This window comes from Silurus aristotelis, assembly GCF_946808225.1.
Source record: "Silurus aristotelis genome assembly, chromosome: 3".
In the NCBI taxonomy this organism is placed as follows: Eukaryota; Metazoa; Chordata; class Actinopteri; order Siluriformes; family Siluridae; genus Silurus; species Silurus aristotelis.
The window spans coordinates 24,545,186-24,567,063 of NC_139576.1; the positions used below are offsets into that span (position 1 = coordinate 24,545,186).

Below are 21,878 nucleotides of genomic sequence, written 5' to 3' on the forward strand. Positions count from 1 at the left end.
TAATTAGTGATGTTCTTAGATAGAGACACAATCAGGTAGTCATTTATTAACTTTTTTTTTTTAAAAGTGCAAAAAGTGCAACCATTTTATTTGCTTTAAAATGTACAAAAATGTCCTGAAATATGACTTATTAAGGTTACTGCATTTAATCCATTTCACAAAAATGTTTCTGTATTTCTGACTTTAGTCAACAAAATAAATAAACACTGATCAAACACTGATCAAGACTAAAATAATATAGAAATGACAATGTCAATTATTGGCTATTAAAAACTTGAATTTGTTGTATAGAAGTTTAAAAATAATTGGCAAACACAGAAAGCTAGGTAATAGTATCATTTGAAATAATCCCACCATTTACTGATCACTTTAATAAAGTCCTTATTTTAAAAAGTATTTTAAAGAATTGCAATGTTGCCATTTAGGCAACGTGGGCTTGTGTAATGTGTAATATTCTGTTTGTTTTTCTGTTTCCTTATTGATGTCTATCATTTTGACACAATTTTTACATATTTACCACAAATACACAAAATCTGATTTAGCTTTGGTATGATGCTTGCTTATGTATCAGTAGGGATATAAATCAGACTAAACCAATGAACATGAAGAAAAATAATCTGAGCACAGATCATGAACATAAAGAAATATGTCATGATAATAAAGGTAAGGCTTCCATATTTCCAAAACTATATTTATATATTTTAATATAACATTTTATAAAGTTATTATAAAACTATTTATTAATGCATGTAATCTCTTATTCCCGATATATGGCAGCCACTGAAAGTAGGTGAGTATGAAACTTAAATGATGACACAGACCTTTAAGAGTGTAGCTGACCAGTGCTAACTGTATTGTATTGTATTCTTATTATTTCAAGAACTGGTGATGAGAAAAAAGTAGAGAAGGCCCTGAGTGTTGGCTTTTTCCAGCTGTTTCGCTTTGCTACATGGCTAGATATTGTGATGATGGTAGTTGGAGGGTTGTGTGCGCTTGTACATGGTGCTGCCTCTCCTCTCATGCTGCTAGTCTACAGCATGATGACTAACACCTTTGTAGCCTATGAGCTGGAGATTCAGGAACTAGCCAATCCCAACAAAACCTGCATCAATAACACTGTCATCTGGACTAATGGAACTGTAATGGTGCAGGAAGATAACACCACTGTGCATTGTGGGTAAGTGGTGTATACCAGGCTACAATTTAATTAGAATTAAACAAGCAATGTGATCATAATATTGAATGAACAACAAAGCAATATGATTGTATATAAACTGATGTTTATTTCTTTTACACAGTGTAGATATTGAAGGACAGATGACCATGTTTGCATATTATTATGTTGGCATCGGAGTGGGTGTGCTAATTCTTAGTTATTTTCAGGTATAAAATAAATTATATCTACCTCAGACGGGTGCTAATACTATCTTGAACAACAGTAAAAAATAAATAAATAAATAAATAATAATAATAATAAAAATAAAAATAAAAATAATAAAAATAATGGCAGTGTTTATTATTATTGTTATTGTTGTTGGTTTTTGTTGTTATTGTTATTACTGCTGTTGTAATTGCTTTGATAAACACCTTTAAGTATGGTATATTTAAAGCAACAATATGCATCATCTCCATATTTCAGATTGCTCTTTGGGTCTCTGCAGCTGCAAGGCAGACACAAAGAATCCGAAAAACATACTTTCGGAAGATCATGAGAATGGAAATTGGATGGTTTGACTGCAATTCTGTTGGAGAGCTCAACACAAGAATATCTGAGTAATGTAGCTATTTCCTGACATTTCGTAAGGTTTTTGTATTTTATTATAACTAAAGGTTTTCAATAATCTATAGGTTTCTCATAATAGTTAAACACCAATTCCCCCCAAAAGGGGGCAAAAATGTAAATAAATAAGAGAATACATTGATTTGCAAACCTCATAAACTGTTGTTTACAGTAACAATAAAAAGTGTTTAAACTGAAGGAAATTTACTAATTTAAGCAAAAAAAAAGGGGTCATTTTGAATTTGATGGTTGCAACACATCTAAAAAAAAGTTTGCCATGTTTACCATGTATAGCATTGCTGGAGTTTAAGGACGGGAATGTTGTCCCATTTCTGGCTTATTTAGGATTCTAGATGCTCAACAGTTTTGGGCCTTCCTTGTAGAGTTTTTCAATTTATGATGTGCCAAAAGTTTTCAATTGGTGAAAGGCCTGGACTGCAGGCCAGCTAGTTCAGCACCTGGACACTTCTACTACGAAGACATGCTGTTAAAATGTATGAAGTATGCAATTTAGCATTGTCTTTCTGAAATATTTAAAGTTCAAGTTTATATTTATAGCGCTTTTCACAATGGACATTGTCTCAAAGCAGCTTTACAGAACTTAAGAATTAAAGTGAATTATGTGTATTTATCCCTGATGAGCGGTGAATGTGTCAAGAAACCTTAAAAGGAACCAGACTCGAAAAAAGAAACCCATCCTCATTTCGTTGATATCAACGGTGTGATTATAAGTCTTAAAACAATACAAAACTACCAGTAAGAACTACCATGAGTGTGTGTGATTATGAGTAATGTCCTTTCTACAGTCTTATACAGTCAGATGATGTTGTGGAACCAGGAGCTACTAAGCAACTCATAATATAGCTCAACATTTGAGAGCTATATACTGAGCGGTTCGATTGTTTCGTCAAATCTAACGGAATTAAAGATGAGGTGTTAGTACCAACATTCCTTACAGTAATGGGCAGCAAGACATATAATTTACTGTAAGCCTGGTGATTGCTTATATAAGGACATTGTAGTATTGCTCCAACAACATTATTCACCGACACCCCTTATCATTGCTGAAAGATCTTGCATTCATAAACAAAAATTATTTAGAGGGAGAATCGTATTGAAGCATCAATCGGAACACTGCGAATTTGGCACAACACTAAACAACACAATAAGAGATAGAGTCGTCTGTGTACTGCGAAGTGAGACTATCCAAAAACGACTCCTATGCGAAAGTTATCTTACATTAGATAGGACAATAGAAATCAGTGTATCCATGGAAAAAGCTGCGAAAGAGGCACAAGAGTTAAGCGCATCCAGTCAAGTTCACAAAGTATACAGTGAGAGAATAAAACAGGATGACAAAAGAGCATGTTACTGTTGGCACAAGAATGCTGGTAGGAAGACAAAGACCTCCGAAATTGTGGAAAAAAGGGGCATATAGAGCTTGCCTGTCAAAACAAAAAGCTGACCATAAATGGGAAAGTAAATCCAACTAAACAGGTGGAACAAAAAGTTTATGTCAGGAATTCTAAAAAGAAATATAAATCAAGTATAAAATACAGGAAAATAAAAGGATGAATCCGATGAAAATGAATTCTCACATATAATGTCTGTGTCTTCAAATTCCTATGGTTACTGGGTGACTCCACTGTTGAATGGGGAGGCCGTCCCTATGCAGGTGGACACAGGAGCAGCTGAATCACTTGTGGCTGAGTCAACATACCTAGAGAAGTGGCCATACCTCCATCCCTGTGCTTCCATCTATCCTGCTGGCAAATGTCTGTTCCCCTCTAGTTAGTGGTTGATCTACATTAGTGGTTGATCCCCAGGGTTAAACTAGGGAAACGAGGCAGTCTACCCTCTTTCCCTAATGTTAGAAGTTTATATATATATATATATATATATATATATATATATATATATATATATATATATATATATATATATATATATATATGTATTTGTTGAGGTTGATGTTTAAAGTAAAAGGAGAGGAGTATGTTATGTATTGCATTCTAAGTGTTGCATAGTTTGACCTTACAGCACTCCATACTGATTCTCTCTGATTATGGCACATGAGCAGTGGGGGTAAATAAATGTTACTCCTGTATACTGTGAACAAGTAGTAAAGTGTTGTCGTTTTAAAATACATAATCACTTCCTGCAGACATAACAGGAAGATAGTTAAGGTGAGGATGCAAAATAGTCAGCCCAGGGACAAAGTCTAGGCTGGATAACAACACTGACAGAGCCTGCAAATCCTTAATTCTCTATAAGTAATAGCCATGAGAAAACACAGACCCTGAGAGTAGCAGGTACGTGTATGGGAGGAACTTATGTTAGGGTCCCACTCCCTGGCCACCCAACAAAAATGTCTGGGGGTTTTCCGCTTCTGTGGCCAGTCTAAATTAAACCTGGACACTGCAAGAGTCACCACCACAAGTACTTCCTAAATGCTTGCGCATCAAGTGAGGAGCGTTCAGAGACGCATTTCACCTCTTAGCCAGCTTGACACGAGAGCCCCGTGATCTTAATGAGGATGCTGAAACGCACCCTTTATGAAAAAAGGGGAGCAGATAGTGGTGCACTCTTATAGGTAATAAGGCGCAGTGCTCGCACTTAAGCAGAAATCATGTTGGTCCTCGCCCGAGAGTTGCTGCAAACATGGTGGCACACATCTCTTGGGAGACTCGCTAGATATGGATTATTATAATTTTTGAATATATGTATATTCTCTCTTTTTTTAAACAGCGCACACAATGTGGCCTCTGAAGACAAAAATCCTGAAGGCGTGTCCGTGTCACGTCTATTTATAGCGTCGCAGGTGTGCGCATTCAGGCGATGTCACGCGACGAGGTTATTTAAGCCAATATTCTTAGCGTGTTTGACACACATGCTTCACAACTGGTCGAACAAAGATTGTTCCCATAGCGTTATGAAACTCAGCATCGAGTGTAGATTTTGTTAGGGAACAAGTTACAGTATCTGGTTGGAAGCATTTGTTGCTTTAAAAACTTTATACATATACCATTCACCATTGATAGTGCCTTTTAGATGCGAAAGCTGCTCAGTCCTTGTCCACTAATTGTACCCTTATTGTTAGAGATGAAGGTTTTTAAACTGAGTGCTGATAATAAGCTGGATCGTCTGTCTCCTCTTTAGTCTGTGACCATGGTTTCCAAAAAGAAAGAAATATTTTGATCGTCTATCCACAGAACATTTTTCCCCTCAGTCCATTTTAAACAAGCTTTGACACAGAGAAGACAGCAGCATTTGGATGTCTTGTTCACATATGGCTTCTTCTTTGCATAATAGAGCCTTAACCTGCATTTATGGGTAACACATTAAACTATGTTCACAGGCAGTGATTTCTCAAGGTGTTTTTGAGCCCATGCAGTGATTTCCAGAATCATGATTATTTTTATTCAGTGCCACCTGAGGGCGATCACTGGTATAAAAGATACATTTTCACCCTTGTCCCTTGAATAAAGCAGTGTCTCGAGATTCTTTAAATATTTTGATGTACTATAATGGTGTTTTTTTTTTAAGTTTTCACGATTTTATGTTGAGGAACAGTATTCTGAAAATGTTTCACAAATAAGAGAAGGTTTTTCACAGATTGGTGAACTTCTCTTTAAGTGTAATACTTTTTTATACCCAATGATGTTACTGACAAGTTGCCAATTAACCTAGTTAATTGCAAAATGTTGCTCCAGCTGTTTCTTCATAACACTTACTTTTCCAGCCCTTTGTTGTCCCTTTCCCAACATTTCTGAGATTAGTTATGGCCATCAAATTAGGAATTACCCTATTCTTCCCTTAAAATGTTGAATTTACTCATTTTGAACATTTGATATGTTTTAAATGCCCTACTGTAAATAAAATATGGGTTTTTCATATTTGTAAATCTTTGCATTCTGTTTTTATTTATACTGTTTATATTTAATTTATATTTTTTTCCAATTATTTTTGAATTGGAATGATGATTTTTATGACTGTACATCTAAGAGGCTACAGGGAACAGGGCCAAGCAATCTGATCTGTGTAATAGCTTCATTCCAGACGGTATACAGGAAAGCATTTGATGTAATTGGCCACCGTTCATGACTTGAACGAAAAACTTTGGGAAAGGGAAAATCCAGAATTGGGCTAAACACTTTGCATCCATAATTGTATGGATGTAATTTTTTTCTTCCAGACATTGAAGCCAACATTAAACAAACACAGACAGATAAATATTTGCTATTTTAGTCCCACCACACACATGAACACAAGATAGGAATAATAAGAGTACAAAAATAAGTTAACTACAAAATAAGTTAAAATGTGCTGACCATCTCTGAGTGCAAAAACAATGAGTGTCAAAATTTAAAACAAAGCTTATGTCTTCAAAAATTGAGTTTTTGTAAAACCTGCAGCAAGATTGAACTGATTAAACAGATTTGTACTTTAGATAAATTGCACTTAAACAGGAAAGAAGGCAGATTCTTCATTTTAGGCCTCAGTTGCCTAATAGAGCCTAAATGATAAGGGATAATGTGTCTGCATTCTGGTCAGAGGGGGAAAATATTCTAACAACCATGAATATGAGATAAAATAACATTTATATCTAGTGCCTACTTGCCAACCTAATATTGTTGGTCCAATTTACTTCATCTAATGGGTAAATCTACCCAATTCATCATCTTGTCTATTTTATGGAGTCACAGTATATAACACAGATCTCCCAGCATTTAACAGGCATCATGAGGACTTACTCTAAGGATGACAGGTTTCATATCAACATGTACTTAAGGCCTAGCCAGTAACCAAAACTTTGAATAATATAATATTATTGATCCTAATATGAACCTGTTGCTGTAATATGTATAATGATTCTTTCTGTGTATTTGGTTTCAGTGATATTAACAAAGTCAACAATGCTATAGCAGATCAGGTAGCCATCTTTACTGAAAGGATTTCTACATTTATCTTTGGTTTTCTGGTGGGTTTTGTTGGAGGATGGAAGCTGACACTGGTGGTGATTGCAGTAAGCCCTCTGATTGGTCTGGCAGCAGGACTCATGGCCATGGTCAGGTGTTATTCATTTACAGACCAAACACAAGACAATTGTAATAAAGCATTTCTTATTATTTAACGTTCATAATCTGTGTGATTGCAGGCAGTTGCGAAGTTGACAGGTCATGAGTTGCAGGCCTATGCTAAAGCAGGTGCTATAGCTGATGAAGTCCTCTCTTCTATCAGAACAGTTGCAGCATTTGGAGGAGAGGATAAGGAGACAGAAAGGTATTGTACCTCATAAAGAACACGTTTTTTATGATTCGTCTGTGCTAGTCTGTTATTATCTGTACATATAAAAAAGGCTCAATGAGGCATATGAAAAAGCATAATCACAGTGGCATGAGTAGTTTCTTTTTTCCCCAGATATGACAAGAACCTTGAGGAAGCTCAGAACTGGGGTGTGAAGAAAGGAACAATCATTGGTGTATTTCAGGGTTATCTGTGGTGCATCATCTTCCTCTGTTATGCTCTTGCCTTCTGGTATGGATCCAAACTTGTCATTGATACTAAGGAGCTCACACCAGGAACCCTCATCCAGGTATGGGCAATTAAAAAGTATTATAATGCCATATACAGGAGTTTAACAATTGCATCCTAAATCTGCCAATCTTGTTGTTTGCATACCCAAAGGGAATAAACAAATTTTTATCAAACCAGTCAATACTCAACATTTTTTTGATTTGTATGTCATTGATTAAACTTTTATTTATTTATGTTTTTAATTCATTAATCCTCAGAAATGTATTTATTCTGAGTTGCAGACATACACACACATTTACACAGGCAGCAATTTAGCATAAACAATCCACCTAACTACTGTACATTTTTATGAGAGTTTGAAAACCCCTGCTGACCTGGAGAGAACATACTAAATACCACCCAATCCTGAATTCAGGTTTTAAATTGCTAAAAATAAACTTTTTTTTTTCATTAAAACTAGATAATATGGTGTGCATATATTGTATTTTCAGGTGTTCTTTGGTGTCCTTATGGGGGCCATGAACCTGGGTCAAGCATCTCCATGTCTGGAGGCTTTCGCTTCGGGTCGTGCTGCAGCCAGAAGCATCTTTCAAACCATTGACAGGGTAACACAAAACAGTGACACGAACAACTAACTCACATTCACAAAAGGAATAAGCTACAATCTAATGACTATATAGAATGACGAGTCATCACCCACATTCCTGCTCACACAGGTTCCAAAAATCGATTGCTTCTCTGAAGAAGGGCACAAGTTAGAGAGAGTGAAAGGTGACATTGAATTCCATAGTGTTGACTTCAACTATCCCTCCAGACCGGATGTAAAGGTTAGAAACAACAATTTAAGTTTTTGTTTTTTAAACATTGTGAAAAATGGACGTAAAAAAGCTATTGGAAATAATCAGCTGATACATAAATAACAGTCTTTATAATGCATTACTTTTGCAGATTTTAGATAATTTACAATTACTGGTAAAGGCTGGGGAGACTACAGCATTTGTTGGACCTAGTGGATCTGGAAAAAGCACAGCAATCCAACTCATTCAGAGATTTTATGATCCTCAACAAGGAATGGTAATTCACACTTCCTTAATGCATACATTTACTGTATATAAGTGACTTATTTCCACTATTATTTTAAGTGTGTAGACAAACAAGGAGTTTGTGATCTAAACTGTCATCACTTTAAGGTTACCCTGGATGGCCATGACATTAGAAGTCTGAATATCCAGTGGCTGCGTTCACTGATCGGCATTGTAGAGCAGGAACCAGTTCTCTTTGCCACAACTATTGCAGAGAACATCCGCTTTGGTCAACCAGGGGTCAGCATGGAAGATGTTATACAGGCTTCTAAAGAGGCTAATGCTTATAACTTTATCATGGATCTGCCACAGGTACATAAGCAATTACGCATGACAACCTCCATATTAGTAGTATAGCAGGTTACATGCAAAGGAACAAATGCATAGAGAGAGAATGGCTAGTTAAGACTTTTCTTTGTAGCTTTCTCTGATAGGTTTATATATTTTTTTAATTAAGAATTTTTTTGTAAAGAATCACGGGTTTGTATAATGCTTAAATGACAATTAAATGTAATTAAATTTGATTGTGGTTTGCAAGGAAATAGGGTAAATAATACTTTTTATGATACAACAATTTCATGATACAGAATTTTGATACACTGGTTGGAGAGGGTGGAGGTCAGATGAGTGGTGGGCAGAAGCAGAGAATTGCAATTGCTCGAGCACTGGTCAGAAACCCCAAAATCCTTCTACTGGACATGGCCACCTCAGCCCTGGATAATGAGAGTGAAGCAGTAGTGCAGGAGGCACTAGATAAGGTGACAACACATAAGTGATATCTGTGGTTTAGTCAGTTAATTTTTCGCAAAGCAATATTGTTTTGATATTGGTACTTTATTTAGGCCCATATAGGCAGAACCACCATTACAATTGCTCATCGTCTGTCTACAATCCGCAACGCTGATGTGATTGTGGGGTTTGAACATGGCCGTGCAGTGGAAAAGGGCACACACAAAGAATTACTTGACAGACAGGGAGTCTATTTCACTCTGGTTACTCTCCAGGAACAAAAAGGCATAGATCCTGAAACAGACAAATGTGAGTAGATCATGTACAGTATGTGATTCCTTGTATATGATATATTGTTACTCTTTGTGTTGGTATAAGTCTCTCTTGATCAATTTAGTGTCTGAGACCAGCAGTCTTGTGGATGATAGAATTGAGCAGATAACAAGTTTCAACAAAGGAAGTTACGAGTCAAGTTTAAGGTACAAAATAATCAAATATTTGTAAATTTGTCTAATTTCTTTTTTATTTTTTACTATTTATCTATCAACTATTTATTTGGTAGATGTTTAATTTAAAAAATAATTTAAACATCTCTAGGCAATCTTTGCGAATGAGGTCACACTCTCAAATGTCAAACCACTTTATTGATGCCATATCTGGAGAAATTAAATTTGATTCTCTGAGTATTGAAATGAAGGACCTGAGAGAAGAAACAGTAAGAAACTTTAATGAAATCTATAACAAAAGTTTTGCATTATGACATTAACTTATGGCACTACATTAATATTTTTTAATTTTATATTATTATTGTTGTTGTTTTTGTCATTCTTGATGTCATTGTTGTTTTAATAGAAAAGTGATGAAATGACAAAGGTGACTGAATCAGCACCAGTGGTTCGAATTCTAAAGTACAACCAGCCTGAGTGGCCATATATGTTGCTCGGCTCTTTAGGAGCAGCCATAAATGGATCTGTTAATCCCATGTATGCCCTCTTATTCAGCCAGATTATAGGAGTAAGAGACCATTTTAATGCTTTGAAAGACATTTCAAGTTTGTTTTATTCTGTGAATGTAGTAAATTAAATTTGGCCCTTTTGTATGCAGACATTTGCTATGAGAGACCTGGATAAACAAAAAGAGCAAATTGATGGGATCTGTGTTCTCTTTGTGTCTGTGGGAGTTATGAGTTTCTTCTCACAGTTTCTGCAAGTATGGTTCTTTTTTCTTTATTATTTATGTACATAATACTAATTATATTTATATTTTGAGTTCTATTGGAATGAAATCTGCTTTTCTGATGAAAAGTATGGATGTTTATTTTGCAGGGTTATTCTTTTGCCAAATCTGGTGAGCTTCTGACTCGCAGGCTGAGGAAGATTGGTTTCCAGGCTATGCTCAAACAGGAAATTGGATGGTTTGATGATCCTATCAACAGCCCTGGAGCCCTTACCACTAGACTAGCTACAGATGCGTCTATGGTGCAAGGGGTAAGTATGCCTACAAAATATCTAGCAAATTATTTAATGTAAAGTCTGAGTTAGGTTAGCTAGTTGCCGACATCCCATTTTAATTGAAAGTTTTATTTAGTCACTGTGCAAGACTTATTAATTGGTCTCATACATGGGCATGGGCATGGGCACACATTAGGATCCCATTCCTACAGATGAATGAGGTCTGGCCATGCATTATGTCACCAATATGCCTTAAAACAGCATTTTGCCGTTTGCACAGAATGCAAAAAAAAAAAAAAAATATATATATATATATATATATATATATATATATATATATATATATATATATATATATATATATATATATATATATATATATATATATATATATATATAAATTAATAATTCCTATCTGTTTCAGGCTACTGGCTCACAGATTGGCATGATTGTAAACTCTCTGACAAACATTGGAGCCTCATTTATCATTGCATACTACTTCAGCTGGAAGCTAAGTTTAGTGGTGTCATGCTTTCTTCCTCTTATTGGGCTCGCCGGAGTCTTCCAAGCTAAAATGTTGACTGGCTTTGCAAATGAGGACAAGAAAGCAATGGAGGTGGCAGGACAGGTAAAGAAGCAATAATGTGTAGTACTTCTTGGTCACTGCATAAATCCTTTTTCCATAATATTAATGTCTTTTTTAAAGAATAGTAATATAATAAAAATAAAGAAAGTGTTTCAGTCCATTTATGGCTGTATAGCATAGTGTATTTATGTATTTATGTACAGTGCAACCTCGATACTCGCGGGGGTTGCGTTCTATGATCCCATGAGAGTAACAAAAAGTTTTGACTCTCTCCTTTTGATGGTTCCTTTTTCAAGGCGATTGTACATGTACTGTACTGTAAACTCAACAAAAATTGTGAACTACTTGTCATAAATGTTTTATTTACTACTTTAAATGAATAATACAATAATAAAATAGTTTTTTAAACATTTTTATTTAATTTCTTAGTACAAACTCTGTTTTGAAGTGTTAAGGTCACAAGTATCGAGGTTCCAATATATAAATATATATATATATATATATATATATATATATATATATATATATATATATATATATATATATATATATATATATATATATATATATGTATTTATATATATATATATATATATATATATATATATATATATATATATATATATATATATATATATATATATATAAAATATATATATATATATATGTATATATATATACTGTAAAAAACAGTAACTGGTTTTACTAACTTTACAGGTATCAAGTGAAGCTATGACCAACATTAGGACTATTGCAGGCCTAGCTAAAGAGAAACAGTTTGTGTATCTTTATGAGCAGCAGCTGGAGGCACCCTACAAAGCAGCCAAGAAGAAGGCTAACATCTATGCTATCTGCTTTGCCTTTGCACAATGTGTTATCTTCATGGCATATGCAGCCTCATTTAGATATGGTGGATATTTGGTTAACTTTGAGGGGTTGCATTATGTGGTTGTTTTCAGGTGATTTTTTTTTTTTAATAAATGTGAATTGTTCGCACTATATCTTATTTATACTGGTACTATTCTTATAAACTACAGTAGGTAACTGGTATAGGGGTATATGTATTGGAATATTGTAAATAATATTACAAAAGCATGACATATATATATATATATATATATATATATATATATATTGTCCGTTATGTTTATTAAAAGCTATGTGTTTAATCTCCTAGAGTAATCAGTGCCCTTGTAATCAGTGGCACAGCTCTTGGAAGAGCATCATCTTTCACTCCAGACTATGCCAAAGCCAAAACAGCTGCTGCCCAGTTTTTTAAATTACTTGACAGAGTCCCTAAAATCAGCATTCAGGCAGAGGGGAAAACATGGGTAAGACTTTTTTTTCTCTATATTACATATTGTATATACCTTGAATATATGTACAGTTTATACCTAAAGCAAAAAAGAATGGCATTCTTTTTAATAGTTAAATGTAATGATTGTTGAAATAATGCAGGTATTTATTTTTATTAAATTATCATAATGACATTGCATTAATTATAGTGCATATTATATTGTGCTAATTGTGCATTTTGAGCCTTATTGTTTATATTCAATAAATTATTTAATCTTTTCTTGACAGTCAAATAATGCAATTTACTAATATATGAATTAATGTCCTCTGCTTGTCTGTCCACAGTATAACTTTAAGGGCAGGATCGAGTTCAAAAACTGCAGGTTTACCTATCCAAGCCGGCCCAGTGTGCAAGTGCTGCAGGGACTTGATGTGGAAGTGAATCCTGGCCAGACTCTTGCCTTTGTGGGGAGCAGCGGTTGTGGCAAAAGCACAAGCATTCAACTCCTAGAAAGATTCTATGACCCAGACCACGGCCAAGTGGTGAGATCATAGTCTTACTATTTAGCAAGGCCTGCATACACCTAGCTCTACTTTTGTATAGATTATTCATTTTAGGCAGTCCAAGACTTACTATGCTTACAGAACTTTATAAAGGCTGCTGATATTAAATAATTTGAATAATAAATTGATGTTTATCTATATTTCCTTATCTTGACAGCTGATAGATGGACAACAGTCTAATGAAATTAATGTACCCTTCCTGAGATCTCAGATTGGAATTGTCTCTCAGGAGCCTGTGCTTTTTGACTGCACAATAGCAGAAAACATCAAATATGGAGCTAACTCACAATCCATCACCATGGAAGAGGTCATAGAGGCATCAAAAAAAGCTTATTTGCATGATTTTGTGATAACACTACCAGATGTGAGTATAATAAAACTCATTTTTATTCTAATCACATGCATAAATGCACATCATACTTTAGGAAATAATTTAAACATATATTAATTAATGTATAATTGTATAATATTATTAATATATAATTGTAATAGTATAATGTATATTATTAAACATACGATCTTCTATAAGTAACAGTGAGAGAAGAAACTGGTGGAAGTTTTTAAACCTGCATGATGATCACCCTTTTGTTTCACTATGGCTGGTTCACAGAAATATGAAACCCAAGTTGGAGCACAAGGCTCTCAGCTGTCTAGAGGACAGAAGCAACGTATTGCCATTGCTCGTGCTATTATTAGAAACCCCAAAATCCTTCTTCTGGATGAGGCTACATCAGCCCTAGACACAGAAAGTGAAAAGGTAGCAAGATTTATACAAAATAGTGTTTTTGTTTTACCTATTGCACATTACTTATAGATGATAAAATGATTGAATATTAAGCACAGATGGTTCTTTACCTCACTAAGCTGCTTCACTGTAGTTTTTATTTTTTTAGTACACTTATTTAATTCTAATTTCCTGTGTAGTTAATTGTGTATATTGCTCCATTTTTCTTTATGCAGACAGTTCAGGCAGCGCTGGATGAAGCTCGATGTGGCCGTACCTGCATTGTCATTGCACACAGGCTCTCCACCATTCAGACTGCTGATATCATTGCAGTAATGTCTCAAGGCATTGTCATTGAAAAGGGCACACATGAAGAGCTTATGTCTAAAAAAGGGGCCTATCACAAATTGGTTATTACAGGTGCTCCCATAAGTTAAAATAATATTGTAGCATGATGTAGAGCACTGGTCTAGAGCAAAATTCCTTTCCCAAAGAACTCCAGATTTCTATAGATGGAGTATGGACTATGTGGCATTACTGGCAGATCTCTTGATTACCCTTAAAGGCAACTATGTACACTGTTTTATGCAATTAATATTTCAGTTTCAAATATATTTGGAAAAGGGTTCAGAGTGCTTCTGTTTTTTTATTTCTTATACATTAATTTGGGACAACCTGTCACTATAGCTTGGGATGGAATAATAAAGCTTTTTTAAAACTAAAAAGGATTTATATATGTTTGCAATCTCCTTTAAAAATAAATAAAGCAGTTAACAGATTTCCTAGTTAAAAATACAACACAATATCTATTGCATGACTGGGTAAAAAGAATAAGGTATGGATGTGCAAAGCATAAATATATACTGTACTTAGATAACAACTAATCATTAAAAAATCAGCTAGTATTAATATAAAAGCTGAGGAAAGGAGGAACTAAAGAGGGACTTTAAGAGGGAAAAATTACAGGGTTGGGAGAAATAAAAAACATTTTGGGCTTACAGTTTAAATTTATAGACTTGCTTTTTTTTTTTTTTTTTTTTTTTTTTACTTTTACATGATTAAACTTTAATACTGTTCTATTTTGTCAGTTTATTAAACTTTAAGGTATTTGTTTTTTTTCTAATTTTTCTAACTTTTAACAAACTGCCAAATGACCTTGTCATGTAATTTATTGTAAAAAAAAAAACAAAAAAAAAAAAACTGACAATTAAAGATACCATTATCCAACTTCTCTTTTCCCTATTATGTCAGAGGTTTGTATGTGGTGCTTGCTATTTGTTTGTAACTTATCTGATTGTGTCATTTATCTTACTGTTTTTGGATTCTTTAAAGCAGCATTAAATTTGAGAAATGTGATACCGAAATGTTAGTCATTATATATAAATACAACTATTCTTAATATTACATTACACTACCTCACACTCTCAATAATATTCATACATCAGCCTGTGATGCTGGATGATACTTTGTTGCTTCCTGATGTTTTAAGAAAGGCATGACCCCAGTACTTTCCATTCATTTAACTAGGAGACCCAAATCTGTTTCAGCAAATGTCCAAAAGCTGCTGCTCCTTCTTCTTCTATTCTTTTTCTTTATCATCATTCTGCTGCTCCCGTTAGGGGTTGCCACATTGGATCATCCATCTCAGTACCATCTGCCTCTTTCAAATTAACTAGCTGCATGTCTTTCCCCACCACAACCATGAACCTCCTCCTTGGCCCTCCTATTTTCCTCCTTCCTGGAGGCTCCATCCTCAGAATTCACAGATGGTCACTTCTTCTCTCACTGATCAACTTTATTCCACTGTATTCACTGCAGGTCTGCACATCTCCTTTATTCTTAAAAATTGTGTTACAAAATTAATCCAATACTCAGGCATCCTCTCACCTTCCAGAATCTGGTTATACAATCTTGTTAAAAATTCCACTGCCTTCTCTCCTTCTCTCCTAACATCTCCATGCTTCCACTGGTATGTCATCTGGGCCAACCGTCTTTCCACTCTTCATTCTCTTAATATGCTCTCATTTCCTCCTTACTAATCCTATCCACTTCCTGCTTCACAAACATCATCCAACCTCTATCTCTTATTTACCCCATTTATCAGCAAAATACTCCCTCCACCTTCTCATCATACTCTCCTCACTAATCAGCACATTTCCATCTGCATTATTTATTGCTCTAACATGCAGCACATCCTTCCCTGTTCAGTCCCTCTGCCTGGCTAATCGGTACAAATCCTTTTCTTTCTAAGTGCCCAACTATTCATACAGCTCCTCAGGTGCCTTTTCCTTTGCTTTTGCCACATCCCTCTTCACTTGTTGCCGCATCTCCTTGTACTCCTCCCTTGATCCCAATTCTGTTTTACCAACCTCTTTCTCCTTGTGTTTTACTGCACTTTTTCATTCCACCACCATGTCTCTACAGTATGTCTTCCTTTCTCTTTTCAGAAGTCACACCAAGTACCTTTCTAGCTGTCTCTCTTATCACTTCTGCAGTAGCTGCCCAATCATCCAGCACCTCTTCACCACCACCAAGCCCCTGTCTGACCTCTACCCTGAATCACACACTTATTTTCAGTTAGTCAGGACCAAATTTATACAGCTATTAATATGATTAATACATAGTGAATTGTATGGGTTTAAGCTGGTATTCCACTTTTGAATGTTACATACTATGTTTTTACAACCCCATTTCCAAAAATGTTGGGACACTGTGTAAAATGTAACTAGAAATAAATTTGCAAATCTTATACATTCATATTTTATACACAATATAACAGAGAAAACATATCAAAGTTGGGACAGGGCAACAAAATTGATTATTAAAATTAATCAGTGGGAGGAACATTTTGCAACCAATGAGGTTAATTGACAACAGGTCAGTAAGATGATTGAGTATAAATAGTGTACCTTAAAGAGGCAAAGTCTCTCAAAAGTAAAGATGGGCAGAGCCTCACCAATTTGTGAAGACTGTCTACAAATTATGGAACAATTTCAGAATAATTCTTCAAAAAGCCACATTAGTTATGTTATTGGAGTGCATTAGTGCCTGTGGAATGGGCAGCTTGCAGATTTGGAAAGGCTCAATCAATCAATTTTTTATTCTCACAGGTTTTAGAGTAAAAATTTGCTTCCATCCAGAAAACATCTATTTTCAAAGGATTTGCATATTTGAACAATACAATGCTAATTTCCTACTGAATATATTACAATAGCATGACTTCATAGTAGAAGAGTCCAGGTGCTGAACTGCCCTCTCTGCAGTCCTTTCACCATTCGAAAACATCATGAAACAAAAAATAAAACAAGGGACACCCAGAACTGTTGAGCAGCTAGAATCCTGTATCCGACACATATGGGACAACATTCTTCTCCCAATACTTCAACAACTGGTCTGGTATACGAACATCTGGGAACTGAGATGAACGAACGTGATGCTACACAGTGGTAAACTTTCAGGACCGGTGACGTTGGGAGACTAATTACTTAGCGAAGTGCCACAGGTAGGGTGATGAACTTAAGCGCAGAGAGAGAGAGCCAGGCACAGCGATGGAAATAACATAGGAATTTATTGAAGCAAAAAGGGGAAAAAAGGGGGAAAAATTAATGAAATATTAAACAAACCTGTACAAGTGTCAACAGAAATCTGAACAAAGACATGTGGAAAACAGGGAAAACAAAGAAAACAAAGAAACAAATCTTAAAAACTAGAAGCAGAAACTTGGCAGCAATGAGAAATACAGGGGCTAAGCAAATACAAACACCAAGCAAAGAACAGAGGGAACTAGCTAGCTTAAAAATGTGGAGGGATAACAGAGGAACGGGCACAACAGCGGCGAAAGGGAAAAAACCTGACAGTAAACATGGCCCTGTCCCAACTTTTTTTTTGAGACCCAAGAGTTAGTGTACTATTTAAAATTTAAAAAATGGTAATTTTGATCATATTGATTGAAGCATAACTTGCTCTAAAACCTGTATATTGATGATGCCTTTCCAGCATGCTGCCCATTTCATAGGCATTAGCCAAAACTTTTGATGCAGCCATTAAACTTAAAATGTCTTAGATCTTTCCATGAAATGGTACATTTTCTGATATGTTTTTTTATATATTCTATTGTTTAAAAGATTTGTGAACCATTCTGTTTCATGTACATTTTTATTTTTCCAAACTTATTATTTGGAATTCGGGCTTCAGAATGGAAAGGAAAACACTCTTCTTTACAGTCAAATGTTTTTTTTCTTGTAATATTGTAGGTCATTAGAAATTGTGTATAAAAAATGAAAGTTATTTTAATAGGAAACAACCAAAAAGCATTTATGGTTATCCAAATGAATTCCATAATACTTTAGTGGTACTGCAGGTACGTGTTCATTTTGTACCCTGTGTACTGTATTTGCATCATATTGTGAATATTCTGTGGTCTGTCTTGCAAGAGTGAAACACAACGAGTAGATGTGTAGCCTCTAGAACAATTGCAATGAAACATTTAAATGTATCAACCAAGAGCTGCTGAGTCACAATAATGAAAGTTGTGAACGAAAATTCAGTTTAAACTGGTGTTTCACTTTGACATGAAAAATAATTTAGCAACCTTTGTGCCTTACCAGTGTGTAATATTTGCATTGTAAATTCAGATAAGTGTAGGAATGCAAAATAGAGGTGTAAATAATGGTATTAAAGATTGTGGAAAGTTAAATGTTGCAAATAAGATAGATTTGAAAAATATTATATAGAATCAAGAGTCTTCCTTCTCTCTGTATCTAAATATTAGAGTTCATTACATTTCCCATAATTGAACTACAATACATTCAAGAATTCAGTAATAGGTTACACTGATTTAATGTATTAATTTGATAGTAATACATATACATGTAATAAATAGTATATGGATAAGTGAAGAGGATCATTTAGCAAAATGTATTCTCTTAAATATTATGCATGGCAGACAAAAGGTTTAGAAGTATACCATTATAGTACCTCTTTAATTGTAATACTCCCTTTACAAATGCCTTCCACTCAGAACTTTAGAATGTTTGCATATTTAGATGTATATTTGCACCTACAAATTGTTTACATATACTCAGATGTGTATTCATTCAAGTGTTTACAACATATATTCACTCGGTTTATATACAGTGAGGAAAATAAGTATTTGAACACCCTGCTATTTTGCAAGTTCTCCCTCTTAGAAATCATAGGGGGGGTCTGAAATTGTCATTGTAGGTGCATGTCCACTGTGAGAGACATAATCTTAAAAGAAATCCATAAATCACAATGTATGATTTTGTAACTATTTATTTGTATGATACAGCTGCAAATAAGTATTTGAACACCTGAGAAAGTTAATGTTAATATTTGGTACAGTAGCCTTTGTTTGCAATTACAGAGGTCAAACGTTTCCTGTAGTTTTTCACCAGGTTTGCACACACTGCAGGAGGGATTTTGGCCCACTCCTCCACACAGATCTTCTCTTGATCAGTCAGGTTTCTGGCCTGTCGCTGAGAAACACGAAGTTTGAGCTCCCTCCAAAGATTCTCTATTGGGTTTAAGTCTGGAGACTGACTAGGCCATGCCAGAACCTTGATATGCTTCTTACAGAGCCACTTCTTGGTTATCCTGGCTGTGTGCTTCGGGTCATTGTCATGTTGGAAGACCCAGCCTCGACCCATCTTCAATGCTCTAACTGAGGGAAGGAGGTTGTTCCCCAAAATCTCGCAATACATGGCCCCGGTCATCCTCTCCTTAATACAGTGCAGTCGCCCTGTCCCATGTGCAGAAAAACACCCCCAAAGCATGATGCTACCACCCCCATGCTTCACAGTAGGGATGGTGTTCTTGGGATGGTACTCATCATTCTTCTTCCTCCAAACACGTTTAGAGGAATTATGACCCAAAAGTTCTATTTTGATCTCATCTGACCACATGACTTTCTCCCATGACTCCTCTGGATCATCCAAATGGTCATTGGCAAACTTAAGACGTGCCTGGACATGTGCTGGTTTAAGCAGGGGAACCTTCCGTGCCATGCATGATTTCAAACCATGACGTCTTAGTGTATTACCAACAGTAACCTTGGAAACGGTGGTCCCAGCTCTTTTCAGGTCATTGACCAGCTCCTCCCGTGTAGTTCTTGGCTGATTTCTCCCCTTCCTTAGGATCATTGAGACCCCACGAGGTGAGATCTTGCATGAAGCCCCAGTCCGAGGGAGATTGACAGTCATGTTTAGCTTCTTCCATTTTCTAATGATTGCTTCCAACAGTGGACCAAGCTGCTGTGCAATTTCCCCGTAGCCCTTTCCAGCCTTGTGGAGGTGTACAATTTTGTCTCTAGTGTCTTTGGACAGCTCTTTGGTCTTGGCCATGTTATTAGTTGGATTCTTACTGATTGTATGGGGTGGACAGGTGTCTTTATGTAGCTAACGACCTCAAACAGGTGCATCTAATTTAGGATAATAAATGTAGTGGAGGTGGACATTTTAAAGGCAGACTAACAGGTCTTTGAGGGTCAGAATTCTAGCTGATAGACAGGTGTTCAAATACTTATTTGCAGCTGTATCATACAAATAAATAGTTAAAAAATCATACATTGTGATTTCTGGATTTTTTTTTTTAGATTATGTCTCTCACAGTGGACATGCACCTACGATGACAATTTCAGACCCCTCCATGATTTCTAAGTGGGAGAACTTGCAAAATAGCAGGGTGTTCAAATACTTATTTTCCTCACTGTATATATATGAATCACTGACTGCTGAGATTTTTAAACAAAGTTTCTATATTGCATTGACAATGTAAACACTTGATGAGAGAGAAGAGAAACTGTAATTCGATTCGTCTGCACATATGGTGGCATTTAATAGTATCCCTAACTGATTCTCTGTACCTGTAAGGTGAGGCAGAGAAAATGTTGTCAACAGTTTCCAAGTGAATACTCAGTCTGAGGGTGGGTCTTTTGAACTGCAGTGAGCATATATAGAAGACACATAGCCTTTGTAGTTCACAGAGACAAAACACCAAAAAACAAATCACATTCTCTGTGATTTTGTGATTCTGTGATTTTTAATACTGTTCTGATGGATTACTTTGCTTTTAATTTAATGATTATTCTTGTCTCTTTTACTGGCATTCTTGTAAATATTTTTTTGCTCATCTGTATGTTTTGTCCACAACAAAGAACAGGGCAGCTGAAACAGCCACTGAATGTTTTGCTGGGAACACTTGTTGGCTGCAACATCACTCTTCAACTTTGCAATTTGATCTGTGAAATGATGACTTTTTCCCCAGGTTTTATGAGCTATTATTTCATAATTGAACTGGCATATTTTACTATGAGGACCAGTGTAACCTCATCCTTTTGGCTGAATGTGTTTTACTTCTGCCAGATTGTTCCTGCTCAGCACTGTCTCTTCATCTGTTTGAAGAGAAACATTAGATTCTTCATATACTCTGCTCTGATAGCAGATAAAATCTTCTTCCTGTTTGGTTTCACTGCAGGCATTACATGTGCTGAAATACATGATGAGCTTTTTTGTGGGAATAATCTTAATACAACATACACACAATTCAATGAAACACAGAATGCTATATCCACTGCAGATCCAATGCAAAATGTGTTTGTGGTAGACACCTGGTTACGGTGTTGCTACTTATCACTCTGTCTTTGTGTGATGTTGGCATTAAACTGTGGAACAATTCTCTACCTACAGAAACACATGAAAAACATGGAGGAAAGCAACTTCTCGTCTGTTTGTATCAAAAGACAGATGAGAGTGACAATCACAGGCATCATTCAGACAATCCTGTCTTTGTTTTGTTTTCTCTGGATGATAGTGGATGAGTTACTTCCTCAGTATATTGATTTATATGCTTACATTTGTGGTAGTGTTGCCTGTTTATACTCTCTTGGAACAACCATTAACTTGTGTGTTGGTCAAACAATATTTCGCAGCAATGCGATTAAAATGTACAAGAAATGCCTTCCGAAACTTGCATTCTAATCTAAATAAATCCATATAAACAACAATCATCTAGTAATTTCTGCCTAGTCAAGCTATTAACATTAGTAATGTCAACATTAACAATAATAAAATGAACGGTTTTGTTTAAAAATAGCTTTGTGTATAGATTT

The 21,878-nt window shown here is 35.4% G+C and overlaps 1 protein-coding gene across 1 annotated transcript; it reads left to right on the forward strand.

Annotated features, from left to right (window-relative positions):
* Window positions 1–602: 602 nt before the first annotated feature.
* On the forward strand, window positions 603–14,187 carry abcb11a (ATP-binding cassette, sub-family B (MDR/TAP), member 11a; the record flags this gene model as incomplete). The annotated part of the gene is made up of 26 exons (XM_083537911.1): window positions 603–663; window positions 778–790; window positions 881–1,177; window positions 1,299–1,383; window positions 1,640–1,773; window positions 6,677–6,848; window positions 6,939–7,063; window positions 7,202–7,376; window positions 7,810–7,923; window positions 8,035–8,145; window positions 8,267–8,392; window positions 8,509–8,712; window positions 8,988–9,158; window positions 9,243–9,438; window positions 9,527–9,608; window positions 9,727–9,844; window positions 9,982–10,143; window positions 10,234–10,338; window positions 10,455–10,616; window positions 11,005–11,208; window positions 11,884–12,125; window positions 12,344–12,497; window positions 12,808–13,005; window positions 13,184–13,390; window positions 13,637–13,783; window positions 13,987–14,187. The coding sequence occupies 26 exons, from the start codon at window positions 603–605 to the stop codon at window positions 14,185–14,187; spliced, it is 3,966 nt and encodes a 1,321-aa protein (XP_083394037.1).
* Window positions 14,188–21,878: the final 7,691 nt, after the last annotated feature.